General features: G+C 48.7%; 1 protein-coding gene across 1 annotated transcript; it reads left to right on the top strand.

Annotated features, from left to right (window-relative positions):
- Positions 1-73: 73 nt before the first annotated feature.
- Positions 74-26,807, top strand: LOC115466141 (60S ribosomal protein L5-like). Its single transcript, XM_030197206.1, has 8 exons — positions 74-172; positions 913-982; positions 11,580-11,695; positions 14,923-15,057; positions 15,204-15,406; positions 25,428-25,605; positions 26,025-26,113; positions 26,651-26,807. The coding sequence occupies exons 1-8, from the start codon at positions 170-172 to the stop codon at positions 26,748-26,750; spliced, it is 894 nt and encodes a 297-aa protein (XP_030053066.1). The 5' UTR covers positions 74-169; the 3' UTR covers positions 26,751-26,807.

Below are 26,807 nucleotides of genomic sequence, written 5' to 3'. Positions count from 1 at the left end.
TCCTATCTCCTTGAGCAATACAAATAACACGTCCCTCCGAGTCCCGGACGGCAACTTCCTGTCTAGGCGGAAGACGTAGGGCGGTCTTTTCCTTTTTCGCCCGTCCAGGGCCCGCAGCTGAAATCGCTACCTGAGTGATCCCGGGAAAGAAAGCGTTGTAATCATCAAGATGGTGAGCGTCGCGTGTAATATCGGGACGCACAGAATTAGCCGGGTGTAGAGGACTGCTGGAGGCCTCCAGCAAGGCTCGATGACCCCGGGACTGGGAGGATTTCTGCAGGAGAGCCAGGGTGAAGCCGGTGGCTGTCAGAGTCGTTACTGAGCGCGGGTGGGGATTCTTAAAGGGCCAGTAGCACTCTTGACAAATGAGGATTAAGCGTGCCTATCAAGACTATCCTGATCTTTAATGTAGTAGAATTGATTGAGGATGCGAATTTAATCTTTAGTCCACCAATGAACCAACCGAGGCAGCTTACAACAATGCAAAAATAGATAAGCGCATATAAAAATGCCTATGTTAAATGCAAACCATCTCTTCGTTCATGAAGGGAACCAGAAATATGCCATGCAGCTCAGCATCCTGTCTCTGACAATGGTCACTAGGCTGTACCCATGCCCTGCAGTTCCCTCTCATGGGTAGCATTCCAATAAATCGACTGAAGCACCCAGAGAGAGTACAGAGCTGGTCCTGAAGGTTGGACAGTGCTGAAGTTCCTCTTAATTCCCCATCAGCACCCTAGAGACTGATTCTTGGGTGCATGTTTGGCAGACTGCAACTGGGGGTGGATGGAGTGCTTCCAGCGAGATACATGTTTTGGCTATTGTGTAGAACAATGTTTAAAGCCTATGTGTTCATTTTTTTACATTTATTTTTATTTGTAATAAGGTGTTCTATGTTTAACTTGCTTCTAGGGGTTTGTGAAAGTTGTTAAAAACAAAGCCTACTTCAAGAGATATCAGGTCAAGTTCCGGAGGAGGAGAGGTGAGCACCCCCTTCCCAGTCAGGAAGAAGCAGGAGAAAACAGCCATCCCAAAACCTTTCTTTTGCAGATGCTGCAGACATGGCAGGAGGCAGCTGTACACTACCTTAAAAATATCTATTTTTATTTTATTTGTTTGGATTTTGCTCACACCTTTTTCAGTAGTAACTCAAGGTGAGTTACGTTCAGGTGCACTGGGTACTAGTTGTGTTTGAGAAAATATCAGACTATGATTTCTGTGCCATTTCTCTCTTTTGATTGTCTCTCAATGTTGAGATGTGAAATCTTCCCTATTTCAGGGGCTTCTGGTCCAGGGAAGTGGATCTCGCACCAAGGTAGCTTGAGCCACCATTCCCGAGTGGCCTTGTCCGTGCTGTAGCGCGAGAGCAGCTCCATTCTGTCCAGTGGGCTTTTCTAGTTGGTGGCAGCAGCAGACATAGAGCATAGGCACTGTGTACCAGTGTGGTTGTAGGCCTTGCCTACTCCTTACACACAGGTTTCCTGTTAAGTCCAAAAAAAGCAAAGTAGGGGATGGGCCAAAGAACTTCCAGCAAAGCAAGTATGAACACACTTTTATTGACAAAGCAGCAACCGTTAAAAAGATCCAACACAGGGCCGTTTTTCGTCGGAGAGCCATCTGCTTCAGTAGTCACAAGTGCCCTAAAAACCAAGCAAAACAAAAGCAATAGTAAATACTTAAAATGAACTTCTAAAGTTCTGGGAATGGTACTGGACTCATCTATGACGATGGAAACACCAATTAAAGTACGTTTTTCTAATCAGACTATTAAACTAAAAGAATTACAGCTGTTAAGATCTTACGTTTTGGAAGATCATTTTAAAATTATTGTGCAGTTAACAATTCTAGTACTATCAGATTATTATATTTGAGTCTTTCTTCTAAGCAACTTTCTAGAATTCAGATGATTCAGAACTCAACCTCTAGCTTAATATTCCAGAAAACTTGGCTGGACAGTTACTAGGAGTGCTGCATTGGTTGCCCGTGAAGTTTTGGTTCATTTTCTGAAAGGGGGATTTCAGTCTGTGAACGTGCTGAAATCCAGGATGGTTCCTAAGAGATTTACTTACTGCGAGCTTTTCCTTCAACTAAAAATAGATGGCTTAAGACCACTTTTGTGCAATCACCTTTTTCCTAGGTATTCGTTATTGGAATAATCTTCTGTGTGAACTAGGTTTACTGAGGGATTAGTTTTTGTTTTGTAAGGGGCCTTAATTTTTTTTTTTAATTGCATGTAATGATTTTCCTCTGCATTTGTCTAATTCCTGATATTCTGTTATCAGCCTCTTATTTATACTGGTTGTAATTCAACTTGAATCTAATTTTTGAGAGTTGGTAAGAGATAAATCCCTAATAACATACATCATTTGGCGTGGCCTAACGGTTAGTGCAGTGGGTTGCAGACCTGGGGTACCGGGTTCAACTCCTGTTGCTGCCTAACGGTGGCCAGTGGGTTGAGATCCTGAGGAACTGGGTTCAATGGGTTAAGGATGCTCGAGAGCCGGGTTCAATTCCTTCTGCAGTTCCGTGTGACCCTGGGCAAGTCAGTTAGCCCTCCATTACCACAGGTACAATATACTACTTGGCTTGTGAGCCCGGTAGGGACAGTACTAGCACTTGTATTGTTAACCATGTGTGAAGGCCTCAGCAACATATACAGTGATGGTACATCACAGAAATATCAATATGAGGGCAGATAGAGAAACTGCATGTGGCTGCAGAGACCTATTAATCAATGAGTAAATTATAAATCTATATAAACCATGTCAATATTAAAAGGGACATAAGGTCCGTATCTAAGGAAAATAGATATGTGCCTATGCATAAATCTATAAAAACAAAACAATGTGTAACATGCTGAATTAATTTTATTATTTGACATTTCCTCCACGACCCTCCAGACCGGTCAAGACGCATGGGTTATGTCCTCCTACCAGCAGAGGGAGACTGAGAAACACTGAGCTTTTGAATACTGTATCTATAACCTGTGCAGTACATCCACTAGCCAGTATTTTCTCAGTCTCAGCAGAGGTAGAGGGACAGCCTGTGCAGTCTTCAATAGTCCGGTGAGGTAGCTGGATTATACGGTCAGGAAATTTATTATCTGGTTGACAAATTTAAGGTGTTTCTATAGTCCCTGTACGTGGTTGAAAAAAAAAAAAAAAAGTGCTTCGGGGCCCTGGGTCCGGTGGGGCCCAGTTTTTCCCCCCTGGGGTGTTACACCTGTGTGCAGGTCCCTCCCCCTGTGCTGCTCTCTGTGGAGACGCTGGCAGCTTTGTGCCTCGGCTGCTTTTCTTATATTGTAGCCTTGAGAGCCCTCACTCCTCAGCTGCCAAAAAGAAATTTGGGTGTTGTCTCTTTAAGAGAGCTGAAGTGTTTCCTTCATAGGAACGGACGGCAGATTCATACTCTGTTCGTTGCGAGTGAGAGCAGTGCTAGTGGCTGTGCTGGGGGAGCGGTGTGTGAGAGAAGTCTTTGGCGCCGTTTTGTGCACAGCGTGTTGGGAGATCGGGGCCATGACAGGCAAACTCCTTCGCTGTCGCGCGTGCTCGCGCCGCGGAGTAGAGGCTCCTGGAGGTCAGTGCCGGTGGTGCGGCGATCTGAAACAAACCTCGTCGGTGGCGACGCCCCCGGTCTTGAGTGCGGAAGTGCCAGCGAGTACGGGGGTGTCCGGGCCGGCAGGAGCATCGGCAGGGCCGTCTCCAGCGAGTGTAGTTTTGGCGGGAACGTCCGCCATTTTGGATTCCGCGCGTCCTGCGGAATCAGCTGGTTTTGTGCCTGCGGCTGCCGTTTCAATACAGAAGGGAGTGCCTGAGGGTACAGGCGGCGCTGGTTTTCCGCCGGAATTTGTTTGGTCTCTCTATCAAGCCTGGAAAGCGGGACCCGCTCCTTTGGGGGAGGGGCCTAGTTCGGCAGTGCCAAAAAGGCCTCGGTTTGAGTGGGACGAAGAGGAGTGTTTCTCTTCTATCGGTTCTGAAGGTGCTTTTAGTGATGTAGGGGACCCTGAGGGATTTGAGGGTTCTCAGGATCCGGAGGTAGTGGTTCCTGGGGAGGACCCCTCCGTAGTGCGGATTTTCCACAGGGAGGAGCTTGCGGAACTTATTGAGCAGGTCTCTTCAACTCTTAAATTTGAGCAGCCAGAGGCGTCTTCGGGGGAGGCGAAACAGGTGGATCCCCTGGTTAAGGGGATTCAGCGGCAGGCTAGGTCTTTTCCTATGAATAAAGACATCCGGGATATGGTGTTTCAAGAGTGGCACTCGCCGGATTCTCCCTGTAAAGTGTCTAAAGCAATGTCTAGACTGTATCCGCTTCCACAGGAAGATAGAGATTCCTTTAAGGCTCCCACAGTAGATGCGGTGGTGACAGCAGTTACTAAGGCCACGGCGATTCCGGTAGACGGAGGGACTGCTCTCCGGGACCCCCAGGATAGGAGGCTAGAGGCCTTTCTCAAGCGGAGTTTCGATTTGTCGGCCCTGGCCCTGCAGGCCTCGGTTTGTGGGGGGCTGGTCGCGAGGGCGTGTTTCCGCTGGGCCGAGAAGCTGCTTGATGATTCGGTGGAGGTTGGGACCTCCGGGGTGCAGGAGTTAGCCAAATTGGAAATGGGATCGTCCTTTTTGTCGGATGCGCTTTATGATTTGCTCCGTGCCTCGGCCAAGAATATGGCTATGCTGGTGGGGGCACGTAGAGCACTGTGGTTGCGAGGTTGGGTCGCAGATGCGGCTTCCAAGGCCAAGCTTTGTTCGCTTCCCTTTAAGGGGTCCATGCTTTTTGGTGAGGATTTGGATAAGTTGGTGCGCGGACTCAGTGATGCTAAGGCCCCTCGTCTTCCGGATTTTCGTCCTAAGACGGCTGCCAGGGGGTCTTCCTTCCGAGGACGGTTTAAGGAGGCGCGCCGGTATAGACCCGGGAGGACTAGTAGCCCTTTTAGAGGTCGGTTCTTTCAGCGCACTCAGTCCTTTCGGGGCAATCGGCGCGGAGGGCGTGATTTCCCCACAGGAGGACAGGTGTCGGGGCGTACTTCGCAATGAAGGTGTGCGGGCCCAGGCTCTGGTTCGAGTAGGGGCTCGTCTGAGTCTGTTTTACCAGGACTGGGCCCAAATCACCGCGGACCAATGGGTCCTCGAGGTGGTGCGAGACGGTTACGCTCTGGAGTTCGACGGCTCGCCTCCCGAAAGGTTTCTGGAGTCGCCTTGTCATTCGAGGCTCAAGCGGAAAGCGGTACGGGACACTCTGGCTCGTTTAATCAATCTGGGAGCGGTTGTCCCGGTGCCTCCTGCGCAGCGCCGCTTGGGCTGTTATTCAATCTATTTTGTGGTCCCAAAGAAGGAGGATGCGTTTCGGCCTATCCTAGATCTGAAGGCAGTCAATGCAGCTCTCAGAATCCCCTCTTTTCGCATGGAGACATTGAGGTCGGTCATTGTCGCGGTGCAGGAAGGGGAGTTTCTCACGTCTTTGGATTTGACGGAGGCTTATCTGCACATCCCCATTCGGGCCGCTCATCAGCGTTTTCTGCGCTTTGCGGTTTTAGGAAAGCATTTTCAGTTTTGTGCTCTTCCTTTCGGTTTAGCAACGGCACCTCGTACCTTTTCCAAGATCATGGTGGTAGTGGCAGCGGCCTTGCGGAAGCAGGGTATTCTGGTGCACCCGTACCTGGACGATTGGTTGATTCGGGCCAAGTCGCGGTCGGAGAGCGAAGTAGCCTCGGTGCGGGTGGTGCAGTTTCTTCAGTCTCTGGGCTGGGTAGTGAACTTCGCCAAGAGTCACTTAGTGCCGTCGCAGTCACTGGAGTATCTGGGGGTGCTTTTCGACACCAGGAACGGTTGAGTCTTTCTGCCGGGCCCTCGGATTCGCAAGTTGCAGGATCAGATTCGTCTGTTCCTGTCGGAGGCGGCCCCGACGGCCCGGGAGTATCTGCAAGTTCTGGGTTTGATGGCGGCCACCATCGAGGTAGTGCCGTGGGCCCGGGCGCACATGCGGCAGTTGCAGTCAGCCCTTCTCAGTCGGTGGTCACCCCTGTCGCAGGGGTTGGATGTGCGCCTTCAGCTGTCGGTAAGCCCACGCCTCAGTCTCCGGTGGTGGTTAGACCCGGGAAATCTGGTCAAGGGAATGCCGTTGGAGACGCCACAGTGGGTAGTGCTCGTCACAGACGCCAGTCTTCAGGGCTGGGGAGCTCATTGTCTCGGGCAGGTAGCTCAAGGTCGATGGTCCCAGATAGAGGCTCGGTGGTCCATCAATCGTTTGGAAACTCGGGCCATTCGGTTGGCGCTGTTGGCGTTTCAGAGTGTTCTGTTGCGAAAAGCAGTCCGGGTGTTCTGCGACAACGCCACCGCCGTGGCTTATGTAAACCGTCAGGGGGGCACAAAGAGCCAGGCGGTTGCGGAGGAGGCGGCGCTGTTGTGTCAATGGGCGGAGGTCCATCTTCTAGCGCTCTCCGCGGCACATGTGGCGGGAGTAGACAACGTGGAGGCAGATTATCTAAGCAGGCATGCTCTAGACCCCGGAGAGTGGGCACTTCATCGGTCGGTATTCAATCGCATTGTCTCGGTCTGGGGCTTTCCCGTGATGGATCTCATGGCAACCGCCCACAATACTCAGGTTCAGAGGTTTTTCAGTCGGCGGAGGGATCCTCGGGCGGAGGGCATAGACGCGCTTCTGATGCCTTGGCCGCGGGAGTTGCTGTATGTGTTTCCTCCATGGCCGTTGGTCGGGCGAGTGGTCCAGCGCATTGCTCGGCACCCCGGTCAAGTGATTTTGGTAGCCCCGAATTGGCCGCGTCGGCCGTGGTACGGAGATCTGGTCCGATTGACAGTAGCGGATCCTCTGCCGTTGGCAGGATCAGTGGTGTTGTGTCAGGGACCGATAATTATGCCACATCAGGATCGGTTCTCGCTTACGGCCTGGCTATTGAGAGGCACAAGTTAAGGAAGAAAGGTTTTTCGTCCAGAGTTATCAATACCATGTTGAGTTCGCGGAGACAGTCCACTTCGTTGGCGTATGTCCGGGTCTGGAGAGTATTTGAGCATTGGTGTGTAGATAGACGAGTTCTGCCCTTTCGGTCGTCGGTAACAGATGTCTTGGAGTTTTTGCAGGATGGTATGGACAGGGGTCTGGCTCTGTCTTCTTTGAAGGTGCAGGTGGCGGCTTTGTCGTGTTTTCGTGGGAAGATACAGGGGAAGTCGTTAGCTTCTAGTCCGGATGTGGTGCGATTTTTGAAGGGCGTTAAGTTACTGCGTCCGCCCCGGCGGCGGATGGTACCTCCGTGGGATTTGAATCTCGTGCTGGAGGCTTTGGTGAGGCCACCGTTTGAGCCCTTGGTTTCTGTTTCGGATAAGGATCTGTCCTTAAAGACGGTGTTCTTGGTGGCTATTACTTCAGCCCGGCGGGTGTCGGAGCTTCAGGCTTTGTCTTGTAGAGAACCCTTTTTGTCCTTTTCCAAGGAGAAGGTGTTGTTGCGTCCGGTACCGTCTTTCGTGCCCAAGGTGGTGTCAGAGTTTCATGTGAATCAAATTATTTCTTTGCCAGTTTTGGGTGATCTGGCGGGGGATGCGGAACAGTGGCGTCTGGCCAAGTTAGATGTGCGAAGAGTCTTGCGCTGTTACATTTCCAGAACTCGGCACTACAGACGGTCGGATCGTTTGTTCGTTCTACATGGTGGTGCTAGAAAGGGCGCGGCAGCTTCCAAAGCTACGATAGCGAGATGGCTGAAGGAGTCAATTGCGTCGGCATATTTGCTGAAGGGTCGCGTGGTGCCTAAGGAATTTTCGGCTCATTCTACCAGGGGTATGGCGACCTCCTGGGCGGAGAGTAGTATGATTCCGCCGTTAGATATTTGTCGGGCGGCGGTTTGGTCATCATTGCATTCGTTTGTCAAACATTACAGGATTGATATACATGCCAAGGAGGAGGCAGACTTTGGGGCTGCAGTGTTGACCTCTGGCCTACGTGGGTCCCGCCCTTAGGATCTTACTGCTTGGGTACGTCCCATGCGTCTTGACCGGTCTGGAGGGTCGTGGAGGAAGGTGAAATTAGATCTTACCTGCTAATTTTCTTTCCTCTAGACCCTCCAGACCGGTCAAGGCCCACCCTGTCTGTACTGGAGGCCAGGAGGTTTGGTTTCTCCTTTCTATCTTGGCAGCTGTTGAGTGTGATTTCTATAGTTTCAGACTTTGGTTGTTATGAGTCTGAGTAGGTGTGACCGTGTTTCAGAGTCCACCTGTAGAAGCACTCACAATTAAAAGGACACAATGAAAGAAATGAAGAAAGTGTCCAGTTGGCAGTGACCACGTACAGGGTTCTTAGTTGTAGTTGGTGGTTTTGGTTTCTCTGCTTTGTCAGGGTTATACTGGCTAGTGGATGTACTGCACAGGTTATAGATACAGTATTCAAAAGCTCAGTGTTTCTCAGTCTCCCTCTGCTGGTAGGAGGACATAATCCATGCGTCTTGACCGGTCTGGAGGGTCTAGAGGAAAGAAAATTAGCAGGTAAGATCTAATTTCACCTTATATCCCACATTAGCCCAAGTAGAACTCAGGTTCAATGTGGCTTACATAACAATTAGAAAAGCATGAACCTGTTCAAAATATGACAGTAAAATATATCACATACTGTTAGACCAGTAAAACTTGTGTTAGGAACAGATATAATTAAATACTTGTGCTCCGGTTTACTAAGCAGTCCATTCGCGAGTGCTGGCATGGCCCATTAACTTTAAATGGGCCGGGTCAGCACCAGTGCTTGGACAGCTGCTAGTGCTGCTTTGTAAACAAACCATTAGTGATTTAAGCTAGATATTTGAAATATGGTGGAAAAAGATAAGGGCTAGGATTAGCTGGGATGGACTGGAGTAGTGGGAGGTGGGATGAGGAAAAAATTAATGCCATGAGTTTGAGAAGAGTGCTTATTTCCTTAAAGGCTAGACTGAAGAGATGAGTTTTCAATAGACTTTGGAATAACAAATAATCATTGGTGCATTTGCTACTTTTAGATAAGGAGTTCCAAATTTTAGTGCCTTGATATGAAAAGCAGTATAGATTGTTTTGTAGGTTACTTTTCTTACAATTTGGGAAATGTACATTAAACAGGATACAGTAGCTATATTTAAAAGAATAAATGGTAAATAATAAAGCTTTGATTTGTCCATTAGAAGTGAAATAACGTGTAATGGAATGACAAAATCCTACAGAGCATCTAGGCAACTACATTTGACAACTCGAAGCAGGATTGCATATTGGTATATTTTTTTAAAAACAAACCTGTCTGATGTGCTTTTGCGAGTGAAGATGTTGAGTAAAGTCCAAATCCAGCACCACCAATAAAGCACAACTGGAAGCTGTAAATATTTGGAATAAAGGAGGGGGTGAAAGATGCTTGCACTAAGTAACGTGTTGCATCTTTTTAACTGTTGGTGCTTTGTCAATAAGAGTGTTTTCATTCTTGCTTTGCTAGAAGCTCTTTTGCCCACCCTTACCTCTTTTTTTTTGGGGGGGGGGGGGGGGGGAGGGGCATTTTTTATGTAGACGTTTTTCCTTTTTGGGTGCTATCTAAGAGAGAAGTTCAGCCATCTACTGGCTCATGGTTCTTACGCTCTTAACATTCACTAACAGAGGGGTGGCCGAGTAATGCTTTGCAGCAGGTGACAAAACAGGTAGGACAAGGCCTGGGCTTTGAGTCTGAGGCCCAGATGCACTAAACTTTAACGACCCTTTAACGAAGAAAATTTCAACCGTAGCATGCATTAAAGGCCATTTTCCGATGATGCTAGCAGCTAACGAAAACGAAATGCAAACGAGTAACTACCATTCTAATGTGGACAATTCAGAATGCAGTAACCATACCGATGATTGCACCGAACCAGTTACCGTAATAAATTTAACGTCAGTTCAGAGCTGTCCTTAAGGCCTGAGCTGTCAGACACGCATCAAAACAAAAATGAAAAAAGGATCGGGAAGGGGCAAAGGCGCTCGTCCTTGCCCCCCCCCCCGCCCGAGGTCGCCGCTGCTCCCCGCTCCCCCATGCTTAAAATCGTGCCTGTTGTAGGCAGCCCCGACTCCCCCTCTCCCTCCCTTCTTTTTTTTACAAAAAACAGCTCCTGCCATCCTCTGCCCCAAGGTCCCCTTGCACCTCCCCCCCCCCCCCCGCCCAGAGGTCGTCTCCGCCGTTCCCCCCCCCCCCACCGGTGCCCCCCTCCGTCTTACCGGGCTGTGCAGCGCCTCTTACCTCTGTGTGAGGGCGCTGCACGGGGAAGAACAGCTGATCGCCTCCGTCCTCTGCAGTCTCCAACGTCCCTCCTTCCTCCTGGGCCCGCCCTCGCCTGGTTACGTCAGACGAGGGTGGGCCCAGGAGGAGGAGGGACATTGGAGACTGCAGAGGAGGTGATCAGCTGTTCTTCCCCGTGCAGCGCCCTCACAGAGGTGAGAGGCGCTGCACGGCCCGGTAATACGGAGGGGGGGAACGGTGGCGATGACCTCGGGGGGGGGCGGAGGATGGCGGGAGGCGGAGCTGGGGAGAAAGAAGAGAGGAAGGGAGGGGGCCGGCCGGGGCAGCTTAAAGTTTTGATTTTTGGGAAGTGGGGAGCAGCGGTGACCTTGGGCGGGGGGGGGGTGCAATGGGACCTCGGGGCGGAGGATGGCAGGAGCTGTTTTTTTGTAAAAAAAAAGCAGGAAGGGAGGGAGAGGAGGAGTCGGGGCTGCCTACAAAAGGCATGATTTTAAGCATGGAGCGGGGAGCAGCGGCAACCTCGGGGGGGGGGGGGGGGGCAAGGACGCTCCTGACGAGCGCCTTTGCCCCCTCCCGAAACATACGTGTTTTTGGTTTGTTTGGTTTTTTTGCTGTTTTGACGTTTGGGACATGCGCACAGCAGCCAGCATAATGCTTGGCTGCTCTGCTCATGCTTTAGGGGCCGATTACTGACGGGGATTACACCAGTTTGATGCATTGTTCTTTACAATACCGCACCGAACATGTGAGACTTGTTTTTTAGGTGCATTCTTCGTTTTTTAAAATTCGTTAGGGACTTTTACGTTTTAGATTTTTTAACGTTTGGTTGATGCATCTGGCCCTGAATGTCTTGGGTTTCAAGATTATAAAGTTTTCACATTGTTTTGACTAGTATTTTAACACACCTGGAGAGCAGATGTTGTGCAAAAGCCACCTTTTTTATGGACCAGCTATTTCCTTCTGCTCCATTCGTCTGGGATCCAGTGTTATGAACTTTTTTTTTTTTTTTTTAAATCCTTTTCCAGTTTACTGGGGCCATACACCAGGGCTCCTTCCAGAATCTTAGGCCCTAAGTTCAGCCACTAGGTGTCACTGTTGCATGATGATCAGGATTTCCTACATGCCATGTGGCAGCATCTCCAACCCTTGCTGACGCAGGGGTGAGGGAGTTCTGAGCTGGAAGTTATACCTAAGTCCCGCCACATGGGTCCATAAAGGCCAGCTATCATCCTGGTATTCAAGCCATTGAAATGCCCATTACACAATAGATAAGGCTTTGAAAATGCTTGTCCTTTCCTGTGTCATGTAAGAAGTTTAAAAGTGCTGCACAGCATATGTATATTTTGACTATCTCATTGTTCCAGAGGGGAAGACAGATTACTATGCCCGAAAGCGCCTGGTGATTCAGGATAAGAATAAATACAACACCCCAAAATACCGTCTGATTGTGCGCATCACGAACCGGGATATTGTGAGTCAGGTGCGTGTACTGCTGCTAGGTGATTGGGTTATCAAGAATGTCCATTTGTCATGGAGAAAAGCAACCTACAAATTCATCTTTGTTCAAGAATGAAAGGTTTCTGCTTTCAAAATCTTGTGTCTGAGTTCATCAATAGGTATCATTTAGTAGCACAAAGCACTGTTGCTGCGCTTTGCCTCAAAACAGGCATGTCTGAAGGGAAATGTCTTACCTCTCCAGATTATTATAGTGAATATCTCTGCAAGTTGATAATAGAAGAGAAAAATCTCTTTTACAGTTTGCCATAAGTGACCTTTAACCTGTCATATTGAGTTGCATTCCAGCCGTGAGCAGTTTATTTTTTTTAAATGTGTATTCTACAGAATCCATAAAACAAAATTACTCAATCCTTAGCAAACCAGCCTTCATTTCAATTGAGCGTTCGGGAACAACAGACACATTCTAGCACTGCATACTGATGAAAGTATGTTCTGAAAATTAAAGTTCATTCCTTATTGTCTACTCCAGACCATTCCTGACGATAGGGTAATATGCACTCCTACCAGCAGAGGGAGACAGAGAATTACTGATTAGTGACCTTACCAAGGTACTGTGCAACCCCCCACGTCATCAATATTTCTCAGTCTCCCAGCAGAGGTAGGTGGTCTGTGCAACCCTCTTTGTTGGTTTGGTATTTATTCTGGGTGTGCCTTCTGGCCCTTGTTAAATAATAGCCATAGATAGATAGATACAACAATAAAACGAGGAAAGACCAGGCTAAGTTTGTTTTAATTTTGAAAAGACCCAAATTTATTTATTTATTTATTTATTTATTGCATTTGTATCCCACATTTTCCCACCTTTTTGCGGGCTCAGTGTGGCTTACAATATATTATGAATCATGGAAATACAATTTGTTACAACTTGGTTATGGATTACATTGTGATGAGTTATGCGAGACAAAGTCAAAGTATCGTTAAGGAATATAATAATGGAAAAGAGCACTGAAACATTGGAAGGAAATAACGGAAACAAGAAGGGGCAATATATAACAACAGGAAAACATTTGGTTTAGGAGGAAAACAATTGAGAAAAAACACCATCAGAGACAGTTGAGCACAGGGGCTTGGAGTTTGCCACTATCCCTGGGGGTGCACACTCTCGTTTCTGGGTCCTCCCCCTTCCTGCCCTCCCTTGGGGTGTCTGGTGCCTTGACCTCCCCCATGTTGCCTGGGAGGAGTTCCTTTAGGTGGCAGTCGGATAAAAGGAGCACCAGGTTGTTTGCCTTATTTTTAAAAAAGACACTTGGTTCTGAAAATTAAAATACGTTCTACAAGTTGTCAGTAAAGCTGGGTTGATAAGATATCTTTATGCATTTGAAGTGCCACGTTCAAGGAGGACTAGGAAGCAGAGATTTCTCTGCCAGTTTCTTCCCTTGTTGACAAGATATCTTGTCAACAAGGGAAGAAACTGGCAGAGAAATCTCTCTGCTTCCTAGTCTTCCCTGAACGTGGCACTTCAAATGCATAAAGATATACTTGTCAAAGCACAAATAAGGTAATCAGAAATTGGGGTGGGGGCATGCAATTCATTTCTACTCTCCCTCCCCAAAAATCTTACCTTTGCTGGTGGGAATGCGTAAGTTTGCAAAAGTTCACAGCAGGGGCCTAGACTAACACAAGCATGAAAATTCTTTTGTTATTAGCTGGGGATGTTTATTGTTTGGATGTGAAATGCTTACTGACAGCTCATTTTGTTCTCAGTTGCCATCTGCTGGTAGGAGTGCATAACACATCGGTGCGGGTCTAGAGGGACTCTATGGAATTGACCTCTACCTGTTTATGAATTCAGGATCAATAGGCTTTGTAAATTTAGGGCCTGATAATTTCAAAGAGAATGAAGCAGGCAGGAGCCTGGCGAGCTGACCACCTTCCAGTCTTCAGCGGCATTTAACCAGATAATGCTGCTTAATATCTCTGCTAGGGCGGTCAGGGGCGAGCCACAACATGGCTGGTTAGCAGCAATATTCAGTCTGCCAAATGGCTAAATAAGCAGCTAAAGTTGTTGTCCTAACTTTATGCTCAGAGTTAACCGGGCGTCGGTCTGATATCGGCCAGTGTTAAGTTCTGGGTCAGCACATGCCCTAACATTGACTGGGGTTAGTTCAGCCTGTAGCTGTGAGCAGCTTAGAAGATACTTAATGCCGTGGGTTAAGTCACAAAAAAAAGCTGAGCCCCTAAGTATGCCCCCTATTTTCAGCTGAAAATTCTTCTAACTGTAGGATTGCCGTTTAATTGGCCTAACTTTTCCCTTCACTGCAAAAGCTCACTTCCTGCCACCCATGTTTAGGAGCTTAGTGAAAAACCGGCGCATAAATTTAGGCATGCAGCCTTACTAAACTTTCAGAGGCCAGTTTAGAAGCCAAACTTTCAAAGGTAGGACTACGACTACTACTAATCATTTCTAAAGCGCTACTAGACGTACGCAGCGATGTACACTTGAACATGAAGAGACAGTCCCTGCTCGACAGAGCTTACAATCTAATTAGGACAAACAAGAGATAAGGGAATATTAAAGTGAGGATGATAAAATAAGGGTTCTGAACAAGTGAATGAGGGTTAGGAGTTAAAAGCAGCATAAAAAAGGTGGGCTTTTAGCTTAGATTTGAAGACGGCCAGAGATGGCGCTTGACGTACCGGCTCAGGAAGTCTATTCCAGGCATATGGTGCAGCAAGATAAAAGGAACAGAGTCTGGAGTTAGCAGTGGAGGAGAAGGGTGCAGATAAGAGAGATTTACCCAGTGAATGGAGTTCTCAGGGAGGAATGTAGGGAGAGATGAGAGTGGAGAGGTACTGAGGAGCTGCAGAGTGAATGCACTTATAGGTCAATAAGAGGAGTTTGAACTGTATGCCTAAATCATTTGAAAACCAGCTTCAATGTGTCAAAAAACTTTGTTGTCTGAGAGAAGTTATTGTAGGTCATAAGATTATATTTTTGAATGTTGTAATGAATTGATACGTGAGGTGATTTTATCTGCATTTTTTTTGAATGATCTGATAAGGGAAAAAGAAGTCAGAAATATATGCATGTGGCAGTGCTGCTTTAATATGGCTGTGTGATGGGGTGTAGCTCTATGCATGATTTCTACAAAACTTATTTTTCATGCAGTTGTAGTATTTTTGGAGAGCTCTTGCATGACACAAGCCCCTCCAGCAGCGGTCCCTAACATATTCTCTTCTGTCACACAGATAGCGTATGCCAGAATTGAGGGAGACGTCATTGTATGTGCTGCATACTCTCATGAACTCCCGAAATATGGCGTGAAAGTCGGGCTAACCAACTACGCAGCCGCGTACTGCACTGGGCTCTTGCTGGCCCGTAGGGTGAGCTAGCACAACCTTTTTTTTTTCCTTTCTTTGGTGCTGTATCTACGAGAGGGGGAGGAGGGCAAAGGGCAGACATGACTTCCTTAAGGCTTATGATTAGGTACTTTTTAGTTGCTCTGAAAGTAAGATTATGTCTCTTTCAGCTGCTGACTAAGTTTGGATTGGACAAGATTTATGAAGGGCAGGTGGAGATCACAGGTGATGAGTTCAACGTGGAGAGTATTGAAGGACAACCGAGTGCCTTTTCCTGCTACTTGGATGCTGGTCTGGCCAGAACCACTACTGGAAATCGCGTGTTCAGTGTTCTGAAAGGGGCTGTGGATGGAGGACTTGTCATTCCTCACAGGTAGATCATTTCTGCTTATATTTGAGCATGGTTGGGAAGGGTAGTTCTGGCCCCTCTTTCCACGCCTGTTTGCACTGACCTTCCTTCAGAAGACAGATCTGCTGCATGTGGAACTATTTTTCCTAAAGTAGTGGTTCTCACCCTAGTATGGGAGAAAGCTACAAGTTGTCCAGAACTATGTTAGTAGCCTATTGCTAAGAGTAAAGAGGAGGGAGAACGCTCTCTACGGGCATTGGCACCCGCCCACAGAAGGTTATCATTTTAAATTGATGCTTATAACTAATATCCAACCACTGCATTTGAGAGACTGCAACTTTCATTAGCTGTGTAATTCTGTAACTGTTCACAGCATCTTTTACTGGTCCTGCTAGTTGAGGTTAGTGTATAGAGCCAGAGCATTTAGGGCAGGGTTGAGCAACCACTGTCCTTGATGGCCAGAACCCAGTTGGGTTTTCAAGATTTCCACAATGAATAAGTATGATTAATTTTGCATATATTGCTTCCATTGTATGCAAACAGCTCCCATGCATGGTTGCCCACTTATGCTTTAGAGTTAACACATGCATTATAGGAAATTATTGGTAACTCTATTTTCACAGGGAGGTCACTGAATTAAAATTAAGATTTTAATGTGGAAAAGGAAGAGTTTTTCTTCTTTCCAGAGCAACCCAGGCCTTTTACTTATGCTCTTCTGCCAGCCAATAGCAAACTACTGGTTCAATGCTTTCCTGTGCAGTTCACAACCAGCCAGTATCTCTCTGTCTCCGGCGGATGACAGGAGAGCTCCGATACAGTCCCGCTTTGGTCTACTGGGTTGTTGCGTTCTCGAGGGCCTTGGGATTCTGTCAGGTTCGTGAGCCCTTGGGCCACCGCCGAGGAGCGGCAGCAGCAGGCAAGACCACCTCGGGACAGGAAACACAGAAGAGCAGTACTGGAACTCTGGACTGGAGTAGTACAAGGCAGGCAACTAGAACAGATGAAACAGGAACAGCTTCACCTGCACTTACCCCCGTTCCTCCGGAGTTGAGCTCCGAAGTGCAGGCGGCCGGCAGGACTTGCAGGATAAGGCAGGAACTGAAGATCCAGAGGACCCACCCTGGGTCTGGGATACACGAGGGCGACAGGGCATGGAACTAGACTCAGACAGGGTGCTGCTGCACAGCCACTAGCAAGACCCAGAAGACAGACCAAGGAACACAAGGCGTACAGAAGCTAGCAGGAGCAAGGACTAGGGCAGCAACACACTAGGCAGAACGGGGATCCTGGAATACCCACAGGGTAAACCCTCTAGGACGAGACAGGATACAGGAATAACCACCCAGGAAATACAGACTAGCTAGACAGATACAGGATTCAGGATATACAAGCAGGGTAGGCACACAGGCTAGGCAAGGCAGGGTTCAGGGTAAAGAGAGCAAACCAGGAATAACAGGCCAAGGGTCTTGGGCAGACAGGAGAACAGACAGAGTAAACCAGGACAAAGGCTTCACCCCAACCCAGGGTAAGCCAGGAACAGAGGCTTCACCCCAAACACAGAGTAAGCCAGGAACAGAGGCTTCACCCCAAACACAGGGTAAGCCAGGAAGGACCCGCAGTCCACAGACAGACAGTAGCAGCAGCAGCAGGGAAGACCCCCCCCCCCCCCACGGAAGGACAACAGAGACACAGAAAGAAACTGGGCTGGAACCCAGAGAGAGGCTAAGCAGTAGTGCAGCAGACACCTACTAACCTGACCTGGCCTAAGAGCATAATACTTATGCAAAGGCGCTGACTGCACGCACAGCACTTCCTTATGAAGGCTCTCACTGATGAGTCACCAGCAATAGGGCAGAAGCAGGAAGTACACAGACCCCAAAGAGAGGCTTGACACACATAGGAAGTGAGCCCACAGGAAAGACAAGCAGGAGCCATCTTGGAAGCTGGCACAGAGCCGATGGCAGCCATCTTAGATGCTGGCTCCCTAGAGAGGCATAGCCCACACAGGTGAGGTCTAGTGAAGCAATCAGCCCAGAGACTAGAGACAAGACAAACACAGACAGAAGCCAGCAGAGCTGCTGACACCCAGAAAGAAGGTAAGGCTGAGGGTGGTCACGGCCACAGACGTGACATGGGTTATGAAGAAACCCCTGCTTTAAGGGGTTGTATGATTGAGAGAATCTTAAGCCAAGTACATATGTAATACAAAAAAAAAAAAAAATTGGACATGGGATGAGGTGCAGCCAGGCTGCTACACCTTGACTTTAGAAATCTCAGCCAGGCCTCCCTCTCTTATATGCGGGAAGGTGGCCTTGAGTTCCTAGCTCAGAGTGCCATGTGAAGATAAAATAAAGGAAAACAGTCAAGTAAGTTGTGCCAAATCACTCAGTGGGAGGGGGTAGGTAAGATGCTGAAGCTTTTTAAATTCCTACCTTACAGCTGTAACTGTACTGTATTTATTTATTTTATTGCATTTGTATCCCACATTCCCCACATATTTGCAGGCTCAATGTGGCTTACATAGATTTGTTAACATTGTCATATCAGGATATCAGATACAGTTAGTAATGTGTAGCGATTAAGAGAGGGAAGAAGGAGGTAGAGTTGTTACACGCCCTCCTCTGACGTAGGAAACTTACGTCAGAGGAGGGCGTGCACATTAGGAAGAAGGAGAGAGACGTCGGTGGAGGCAGAAGGGAGCTACGATCCGTTGTTTCATCTCGTGCAGCGCCTTCACACAAAGGTGAGAGGCGCTGCACGGCCAGTAAGGTGGGGGGGGGGGGGGGGGGGGAACGGCAGCGACGAACTCGGGGGGGGGGGGGGGCGGAGGGAGGCGGAGGGAGGCGGAGCAGTGTTGGGAAAAGAAGATCAACACAGGAAGGGAGGGGGGCCTGGCGCTGCTAAAGTTTAACTTTTTATTTTCAGTTTTTAATTTAGTGAAGGGCGGAAGCGTGGAACAGCGGCGATCTGGGGGGGGGGGGCAAGGCCGTCCATACAGGACGCTTCTGACGAGCGCCTTTGCCCCCACCCGTTCCTTTTTTAGGGTATGTTTATTTTTTTAGTAATGCAGGGGAAAGCGGGGAGCCAGTGTTTGTGGTGTTTTTATTTTTTTTTCTCACTTTTCATGTTTAAACATGCCAGCTTTGATTTTTCTGGTACAGGGGGCAGCGGGGAGATGACAGCTCAGGCCTTTACGACTGCTCTGAACACATGTTAAATATGTTGCGGAAAATGATTCGGTGTAATCGTCGGTATTGTTAGTGCATCCTGAATCGCCCACATTACAATGGTAGTTACTCTGTTTTCGTTAGTTGCTTGCTTCGTTGGAAAAAGGCCTTTAATGCATGCAACGGTTGGGAATTTCGTTCGTTAAAGGGTTGTTAGAGGGTCGTTAAGGTTTAGTGCATCTAGCCCTCAGTCTGGTAGGCCCGTTTGGGGTTTCTAGGTTGGGTTGTAAATGTTAGAGAACCCACACTTGGATCTCTATTACAGGGTGTAAGTCCTAAGGGGCTTCTTCGCTGTGGAGTGTCACGGCCGGGTCCCTCTCCCTTTGCTCTTCCTCTGGAGGACTGCTTGACCTCGGCTACAGACCTCATTCTGTACCCTTGAGGCGTTTAGGCATCAGCGAGGTTTAAAAAAAAAAAAAGTTTTTAAAAGGCGGCTATTTTGGCCGTTCTTGTGGCAGTCCAGCGATAAAACGTCTTCAAGGGCGTTCTTGCCTTAGGCGGTTTTGCCTATTAGTCTGTCAGAGCACCACGCGATGTTTGTTTTTATTGTGCTCGCGGCCATTATGTCTAAGCCGGTGAGGTGTCGGTTTTGCGCGAAGCGCGGCGTTGAAGTGAAAGGTGGCTAATGTAAATTTTGTAGGGCGCCTACATTGTCAGCGCTCTTGCCCCCCATGCTTTCCCGAGTCGGCGGAGGTGTTGGGCAGCAATTTGACTGCACAATCCGGGCCGGCAACGGTGGGGCCGGTTTTGGCGGGGAACGTGGCCATTTTGGCTACGCGTCCCGGGTCGGCCTAGACGGGGCCGTTTTTGGCGGGAAGCGCATCCGTTTTGGCCGCACATTCCGTACCGGCGCCGGGGGAGCCAGTGTGTGGCAGGAAGCGCACCTAGTTTAGCCGAGGATCACGCGATGGACCTGCCGCCTCGGGAGTGAGGGGGGTCCGTCGTGGAGACTGCGGGAAGTGTTGGGGCTTCAGCAGCGTCGGGGGGGGGGGGGGGTCTGGTTTCCCCCCTGAGTTTGTTTGGTCTCTGTATAATGCCTGGAGAGCTGGCCCCTCTCAGGCTCTTTGTTCCCCGGAGGCTGCTAGCTCAGTGGGAATTAAGCGCCTGCGGGTGGATATTTCAGAGCCTATGGAGATACTTTCTCTGCCTGGGTCGGAGGTTTTGAGTGACCCAGGAGAGGAGGATCTCTGAGATGAGTCTGAGGCTCAGGATGGGCTAAGGCCTGGGGAAGATTCTTCAGTGGTTTGCATTTTTCATAAGGAGGAATTGTTAGAGCTCATTGATCAGGTGATCTCTACTTTGAAGTTTGCTCCAGCAGCCACTCCCTCTGCGGAGGGACCCCAGGTAGATCCCTTGGTTAAGGGGATTCAGAGAGCCTCCCGTTCCTTTCCCATGAATTCAGACATTAGAGACATGGTTTTTCAGGAATGGTCTGTGCCGGAGGCTGCTTGTAAGGTGTCTAGGGCTATGGCGCAGCTGTATCCCTTGCATCCGGAAGATTTGGCCCTGCTGAAACCACCTACTTTGGATGCTTGTTTACGGCGGTTATTAAGGCTACGGCCATTCCAGTGGATGGCGGTACAGCCTTACGGGATCCTCATGATAGGGAGCTAGAGTCCTTTCTGAGGCGCAGCTTTGATTTGTCGGCTTTGGCTTTGCCTCTGTGTGTGGGGGCTTGGAAGCCAGAGCTTGTTTCCGTTGGGCGGAGAAGCTCTTGGATGAGCCTGCGTTAGATAGCACTGGTTTAGTTCAGGAGCTGGCCAAATTGGAGATCGGGTCTTCGTTTTTGGCGGACACCCTTTATGATTTGCTAAGGGCTTTAGCTAAGAATATGGCTCTGGCGGTGACGGCTCACAGGGCTCTGTGGCTTAGAGGCTGGGTGGCAGATACAGCCTATAAAGCAAAGTTGTGTTCTCTACCTTTCAAAGGTTCTATGTTGTTTGGAGAGGACTTAGATAAACTGATGAGTGGTCTTGGGGATACCAAGGTCTCACGGTTGCCGGAGTTATGGCCTAAGGCGGCTAGTCAAGGTGGTTCGGCTAGAGGTCGGTTTAAGGACGCGAGGCGGTACAGGCCGGGCAGATGTGTCTCCTTCTAAAAGCCGTTTTTTTTCCAGTGGACGCAGTCCTTTCGAGGGGGTTGTCGAGGAGGTCGGGACTCCTCCGGAGGTGCCAGAAATGGTAATTAGTCCTCCTTATGAAGGTGTGCGGGTCCAGCCTCTGGTGAAGGTTGGAGCGCGACTTAGTTTGTTTTATCAGGGGTGGACCCAAATTACTTCAGATCAGTGGGTGCTGGAGATCGTTCGCGACGGTTATGCGCTCGAGTTCGAGTACCTGCTGCCGGATCTGTTTCTTCCCTCTCCTTGTCACTCTCGAGTCAAATTAAAGGCTATTCAAGAGACTCTGGGTCGCTTAATCCAGTTGGGAGCTGTGGTACCCGTTCCTCGGTACGAGCAGGGAATGGGTGGTTATTCCATTTACTTTGTGGTGCCGAAGGAGGACCAGTTTCGACCCATTTTAGATCTCAAGAGGGTCAATGGGGCGCTCAAGGTGCCATCCTTCCGCATGGAGACTTTGCTCGGTCATACTGGCTGTTCGTCAGGGAGAATTTCTCACGTCACTGGATCTCACGGAAGCGTATCTGTACGTGCTGATTTGAGAGGCCCATCAGCGTTTCCTTAGTTTTTGCTGTTTTAGGGAGGCACTTTCAGTTCTGTGCTCTGCCTTTTGGACTGGCAACGGCTCCATGCACCTTCTCCAAGATAATGGTGGTGGGAGCAGCGGCTTTGCGGATGCAGGGAATTCTGGTGCATCCATATCTGGACGACTTGTTGATCCAGGCGAAGTCTTGGGCTCACTACTAACTAACTAACAAACATTTCTAAAGCGCTACTAGGGTTACGCAGCGCTGTACAATTCAAACATAGAAGGACAGTCCCTGCTCAAAGAGCTTACAATCTAAAGACAAGTGAACAATCTAGAGGACGAGTGAACAGTTAATCTGATAGGGTGGATAGATTGGGGCTCACAGTGTTGTGGCGACAGCTCAGGTGGTCGCGTTTCTGGAATCGCTTGGATGGGTAGTGAATGTAGTCAAGTCAGTTGATCCCATCGCAGAGTCTGGAGTACTTGGGAGTGTGGTTCGACACAGCAGTGGGTCATGTTTTTCTGCCAGATTCTTGGATCTCCTCTCTTCAGCAGCAGGTCTGGCTGTTAATGTCCGTTCAGAGTCCGACGGTTCGAATGTACCTTCGGGTTCTAGGCCTCATGGCAGAGACAGTAGAGGTAGTACCATGGGCCAGGGCGCATATGCGTCAGCTTCAGGCAGCTCTGTTGTCCAAGTGGTCTCCCCAGGTACACAGTTTGGAGTTGCGGTTGCCATTGAGGGGGGCTCATCGGCGCAGTCTCCAGTGGTGGCTGTGCTCGGCCCATCTGAAAAAGGGCATGCCGTTGGAACCTCCTTAGTGGGTGATTCTGTTAACGGATGGCAGTCTGCTGGGCTGGGGAGCTCAGTGTCTCGGTCGGTCCGCGCAGGGGCGGTGGTCGACGGAGGAAGCTCAGTGGTCTATCAACCGGTTGGAGACGAGGGCGATTCGGCTAGCTCTGTTGGCGTTTCGCTCAAGTGTGGTCGGAAAGGCGGTAAGAGTCATGTCAGACAACGCGACAGCGGTAGCGTATGTCAACCGGCAGGGCGGTACAAAGAGTCCGCAGTTGGCAATCGAGACGGCTCTGCTCACGAGTTGGGCAGAAAGGCATCTAGTGCAGATTTTGGCGGCGCACGTGGCCGGGGTAGACAACGTGAACGGGGATTTTCTAAGCAGACACATGTTGGACCTCGGAGAATGGTCTCTGCACCGGTCGGTGTTCGACCAGATAGTTCTAAAGTGGGGAATGCCACTAGTGGATCTCATGGCATCGGCACAGCATGCTCAGGTTCCTCAGTATTTCAGTCGGGATCCGCGGGCGGAAGGGATCGATGCGTTGGTCCTTCCGTGGCCTCAGCCGGTGTTGCTGTACGTGTTTCCCCTGTGGCCCTTGATAGGTTGAGTCCTACAGAGGGTAGAATGTTATGCGGGTCCGGTGTTGGTGGTGGCTCTGAATTGGCCGCGTCGGCCGTGGTTCGGGGATCTGATGCGCTTGTTAGAAGGCGAGCCTCTGTGGCTGGGGGGCTCGGTGCTGTTGTGTCAGGGTCCAATTGTCATGCCGGATCCGGCTCGGTTCTCTCTTACGGTGTAGCCCTTGAGAGGGAACAGTTGAGAAGGAAAGGGTTTTCCCCTCAGGTGATTCAGACGATGCTGCAGTCTCGCAAACTTTCAAGTCTTTGGCCTATATGCGTGTGTGGCGCATATTTGAAGATTGGTGTGGGGACCGGGCGTGTGCCCTTCGACAGCTTCTGTGTCGTGCATTTTAGATTTCTTGCAGGATGGTTTTGAGAAGGGCTTTTCATTGTCATCTTTGAAGGTGCGGCTGGCTGCTTTGGCGTGTTTTCGGGGTAAGGTGCAGGGCAAGTCGGTTGCGTCTTCCCCGGATGTGGTCCGTTTTTTGAGGGGGGGTGAAGTTGCTTCGTCCTCCTCAGCAGCCAGTAGTTCCTCAGTGGGATCTTAATATCGTTCTTGACTCTTTGGCGGGTTCTCCTTTTGAGTCCTTCGAGTCTTGTTCGATAAAAGACCTTACTATGAAGGTGGTTTTTTTGGTAGCTATATCGTCGGCTTGCAGGATTTCGGAACTTCAGGCTCTTTCATGTATGCCTCCGTTTCTGTGGTTTTCTAAGGAAAAGGTTTCGCTGCGTCCAGTCCCTTCGTTTTTGTCTAAGGTGGTATCCTCCTTTCATGTCAATCAGGTGATTTCGTTGCTGGTCTTGGGGGGACCGGATGGAGGATGCTTCTCAGCGTCGTTTGGCGAAATTGGATTGTGCAGTGTTGAAGGTTTAACTTGCGTAGGTCGGAGGAATTCAGGTCTTCGGACAAGTTATTTGTCCTTCATGGGGGGGCCCAAGGAGGGAGCGGCTGCTTCTAAGGCATCTATAGCTCGGTGGTTGAAGGATGCCATCTCTTCGGCTTACATATTGCATGGTCGTACGGTGCCGGTGGGGCTCAAGGCACATTCCACTAGGGGGATGGTGGCTTCTTGGGCAGAGTAGTTTTGTTCCACCGGTGGACATTTGTAGAGCAGCGGTGTGGTCCTCCTTGCATTCTTTTGTCAAACATTACAGAGTGGATGTACAGGCAAGGGAGGATGCCAGTTTTGGAGCTGCAGTCCTGTCCTCAGGGCTTTGCAGGTCCCACCCTTAGATGTGTTTACTGCTTTGGTACGTCCCAAGCGTCTTTGAACGGTCTGGAGGATTGCTGAGGAAGGTGCAATTAGGCCTTACCTGCTAATTTTCTTTCCTCTAGATCCTCCAGACCTTTCAAGAGCCCACCCAGTGTATCAGACAGTTCAGTATGATATTTTCTTTAGACTTCAGTTGCTAATATTTCTAGTAGCTCCTGTGATTTGGGTCCTGGAGTTTTACTAAGGGCAGTTTGTGGTACCGTTTGTGACCATCTGCAGTTGAATTCCCCCGTGTTAAGGGGAAGAGATCGGAGTGTGGATTCAGTGGTCTCATCTGCCCGCAACCTCGGGGTCATCTTCGACACCTCCCTCTCCTTCTCTGTGCATATCCAGCAGACTGCCAAAACCTGTCGCTTATTTAGTTTCATCAACAAAATTCGCCCTTTCCTCTCTGAGCACACCACCCAAACTCTCATCCACGCTCTCATTACCTCTCGTCTCGACTACTGCAACTTGCTCCTCACTGGCCTCCCACTCAGCCATCTATCCCCCCTTCAATCCATTCAGAACTCTGCCGCACGTCTTATATTCCGCCAGAACCGTTATACTCATATCACCCCTCTCCTCAAGTCGCTTCACTGGCTTCCGATCAGATACCGCATCCAATTCAAGCTTCTCCTCCTTACTTACAAATGCACTCACTCTGCTGCTCCTCACTACCTCTCTACCCTCATCTCCCCCTACGTTCCTGCCCGTAACCTCCGCTCACATGACAAATCCCTCCTCTCAGTACCCTTCTCCACCATTGCCAACTCCAGGCTCCGCTCATTGCCTTGCCTCACCCTATGCCTGGAACAATCTTCCTGAATCCCTACGTCAAGCCCCCTCCCTACCCATCTTCAAATCCTTGCTTAAAGCTCACCTCTTCAATGCTGCATTCGGAACCTAACCTTTCGAACATATAGGTTGCCCCAATCTGTCTAACCTATCAGATTAACTGTACATTTGTCTTTTAGATTGTAAGCTCTTCGAGCAGGGACTGTCTTTCCATGTTAAATTGTACAGCGCTGCGTAACCTTAGTAGCGCTTGAGAAATGTTAAGTAGTAGTAGTAGTTTTGTTTAGGTGGAGGTGTTTTGTTCCTCTGCCTTTGTTACTGTTTTACTGGTTAGTAGAAGGTCTGCACAGGCTACTTGTATAAGAAGTTTTAGTGTTCTCAGTCTCCCTCTGCTGGTAGGAGTGCATGGTCTGGAGGATCTAGAGGAAAGAAAATTAGCAGGTAAGGCCTAATTTCACCTTTGTTTCCATGCTGATAAAATGGGTTTGGATTTCAAAGAAGTTTCTCATTTCATGCCCCTGGGCTTAGAAGAATAAATTCCCTCATTGCTTTGTTAGAGAAATACTGTGTGCACAAGGCCCTTTTAATAGGGTGAAAACATAGAAGCAGTAGTCTCTAGGCTACATCTGTGGGCTGAAACACATTCATGGGGCTGGAGGTCAAGGACAGAATTAGCAGGTAGGATCTAATTTCACCATATTCTTTTTACAGTACCAAGCGCTTCCCTGGCTATGATGCAGAGAGCAAGGAGTTCAGGGCAGAGGTGCACCGCCGCTACATCTATGGCCAAAATGTGGCCGATTATATGAAAGAGTTGGCAGAGGAAGATGAAGATACTTTCAAGAAGCAGTTCTCACAATACATTAAACATGGCATTACTTCTGACTTGGTATGTGTGTTAAGTCATTGACAGTAGTGCACAAAAGCTCTTTGTGATGTGAAAGAGGGGAAACTGGATTTAGCACAATTTGTTTTATTTTTACTAGTAGCCCAAGCTGAGGTACAGCAGGTATTATCCTGGATACAGAATTTGTATTTGAGGCAGTGGAGAGTTAAGTGACTTAGCTGAAGAGCATCAGTGGGATTTGAAGCCTAGCTTCCCTGGATGTCAGCTCACTGCTGTGATGACTAAAGCTACTCATTCCACTTGATACTGGCACCCTCTTTCTTCCCTCATCACTAGGTTACAGCTGAGATGTCTCTTACTTATTTCTCAGCACTACAGTGTATAGGTTTTGCTTTACAAACATCTAGTACCCAAAAGTAACTACAGGTGGAAACTAGATCTCACCTAATTTTTCATTACAGCTGGAGACAATATACCAAAAAGCACATTCCAGTATCCGCCATGATCCCATTCAGGAAAAGAAGCCCCAGAAAGAATTGAAATGCAAGCGGTGAGTAGCTTCAGGGTGGCCCTAAGAGAAATATTTCAATGTCGTGAACTGTGTTTTTCCGTGTTGCTTCAAGTTGGAAGCAATTCTGAAAATTAATTGGTTTTACTATTTTCTGACAAAGTCTGGTGTTTAGTAGTGGATTCTGCTCTCTATCCACTTTCTTTTCTGTATGTTAGGAGGGGGAGGAAGAGATAGCAGATGCTATGGGATGGATGGACAGACTAGATAGGCCATGTAGCCTTTATTTGTCATAATTTTCTGTGTAGTTCCTTTCCTGCTCCTTGTTTTGGAATTGTACACTGCTTTGATTTTAAAGTGAAAGGCAGTGTATCAAATACCAACTAAATTATGGGACAGTTTCCTTTTCTTTAATGCTACAAGACCTATGTGTTATTCTTACAGTGTAATGGACATAAGCACAGATTCTGAACAGGACTGGTATGAAGACTAAGGAATTAGTTCTTAGATGCAAGTTATGTTCCATTACAGGGTCTTTCTTCCCTACTCTGAGCTGTTTTATTTTAATTTGTGTTATAGATGGAACAGAGGCAAGCTGTCCCAAGCTCAGCGAAAAGACCGTGTTACTCAGAAGAAGGCAAGCTTTCTACGTGCTCTCCAAGCACAGGCTGGGAATTAGCTCTTCTGTACCAAACTCCCATCACCCAAATATTAAAATAAGAGGAAAAAAAAATCA

This window comes from Microcaecilia unicolor, chromosome 3 (genome assembly GCF_901765095.1).
Source record: "Microcaecilia unicolor chromosome 3, aMicUni1.1, whole genome shotgun sequence".
Classification (NCBI taxonomy): domain Eukaryota; kingdom Metazoa; phylum Chordata; class Amphibia; order Gymnophiona; family Siphonopidae; genus Microcaecilia; species Microcaecilia unicolor.
This window is presented reverse-complemented; position numbering and strand designations above follow the sequence as displayed.

Coding starts and splice junctions, on each gene's coding strand:
- LOC115466141 (XM_030197206.1), top strand. Junction 983..11,579: donor CAAGTTCCGGAGGAGGAGAG/GTGAGCACCCCC, acceptor TCATTGTTCCAG/AGGGGAAGACAGATTACTAT. Junction 25,606..26,024: donor ATGGCATTACTTCTGACTTG/GTATGTGTGTTA, acceptor TTTTCATTACAG/CTGGAGACAATATACCAAAA.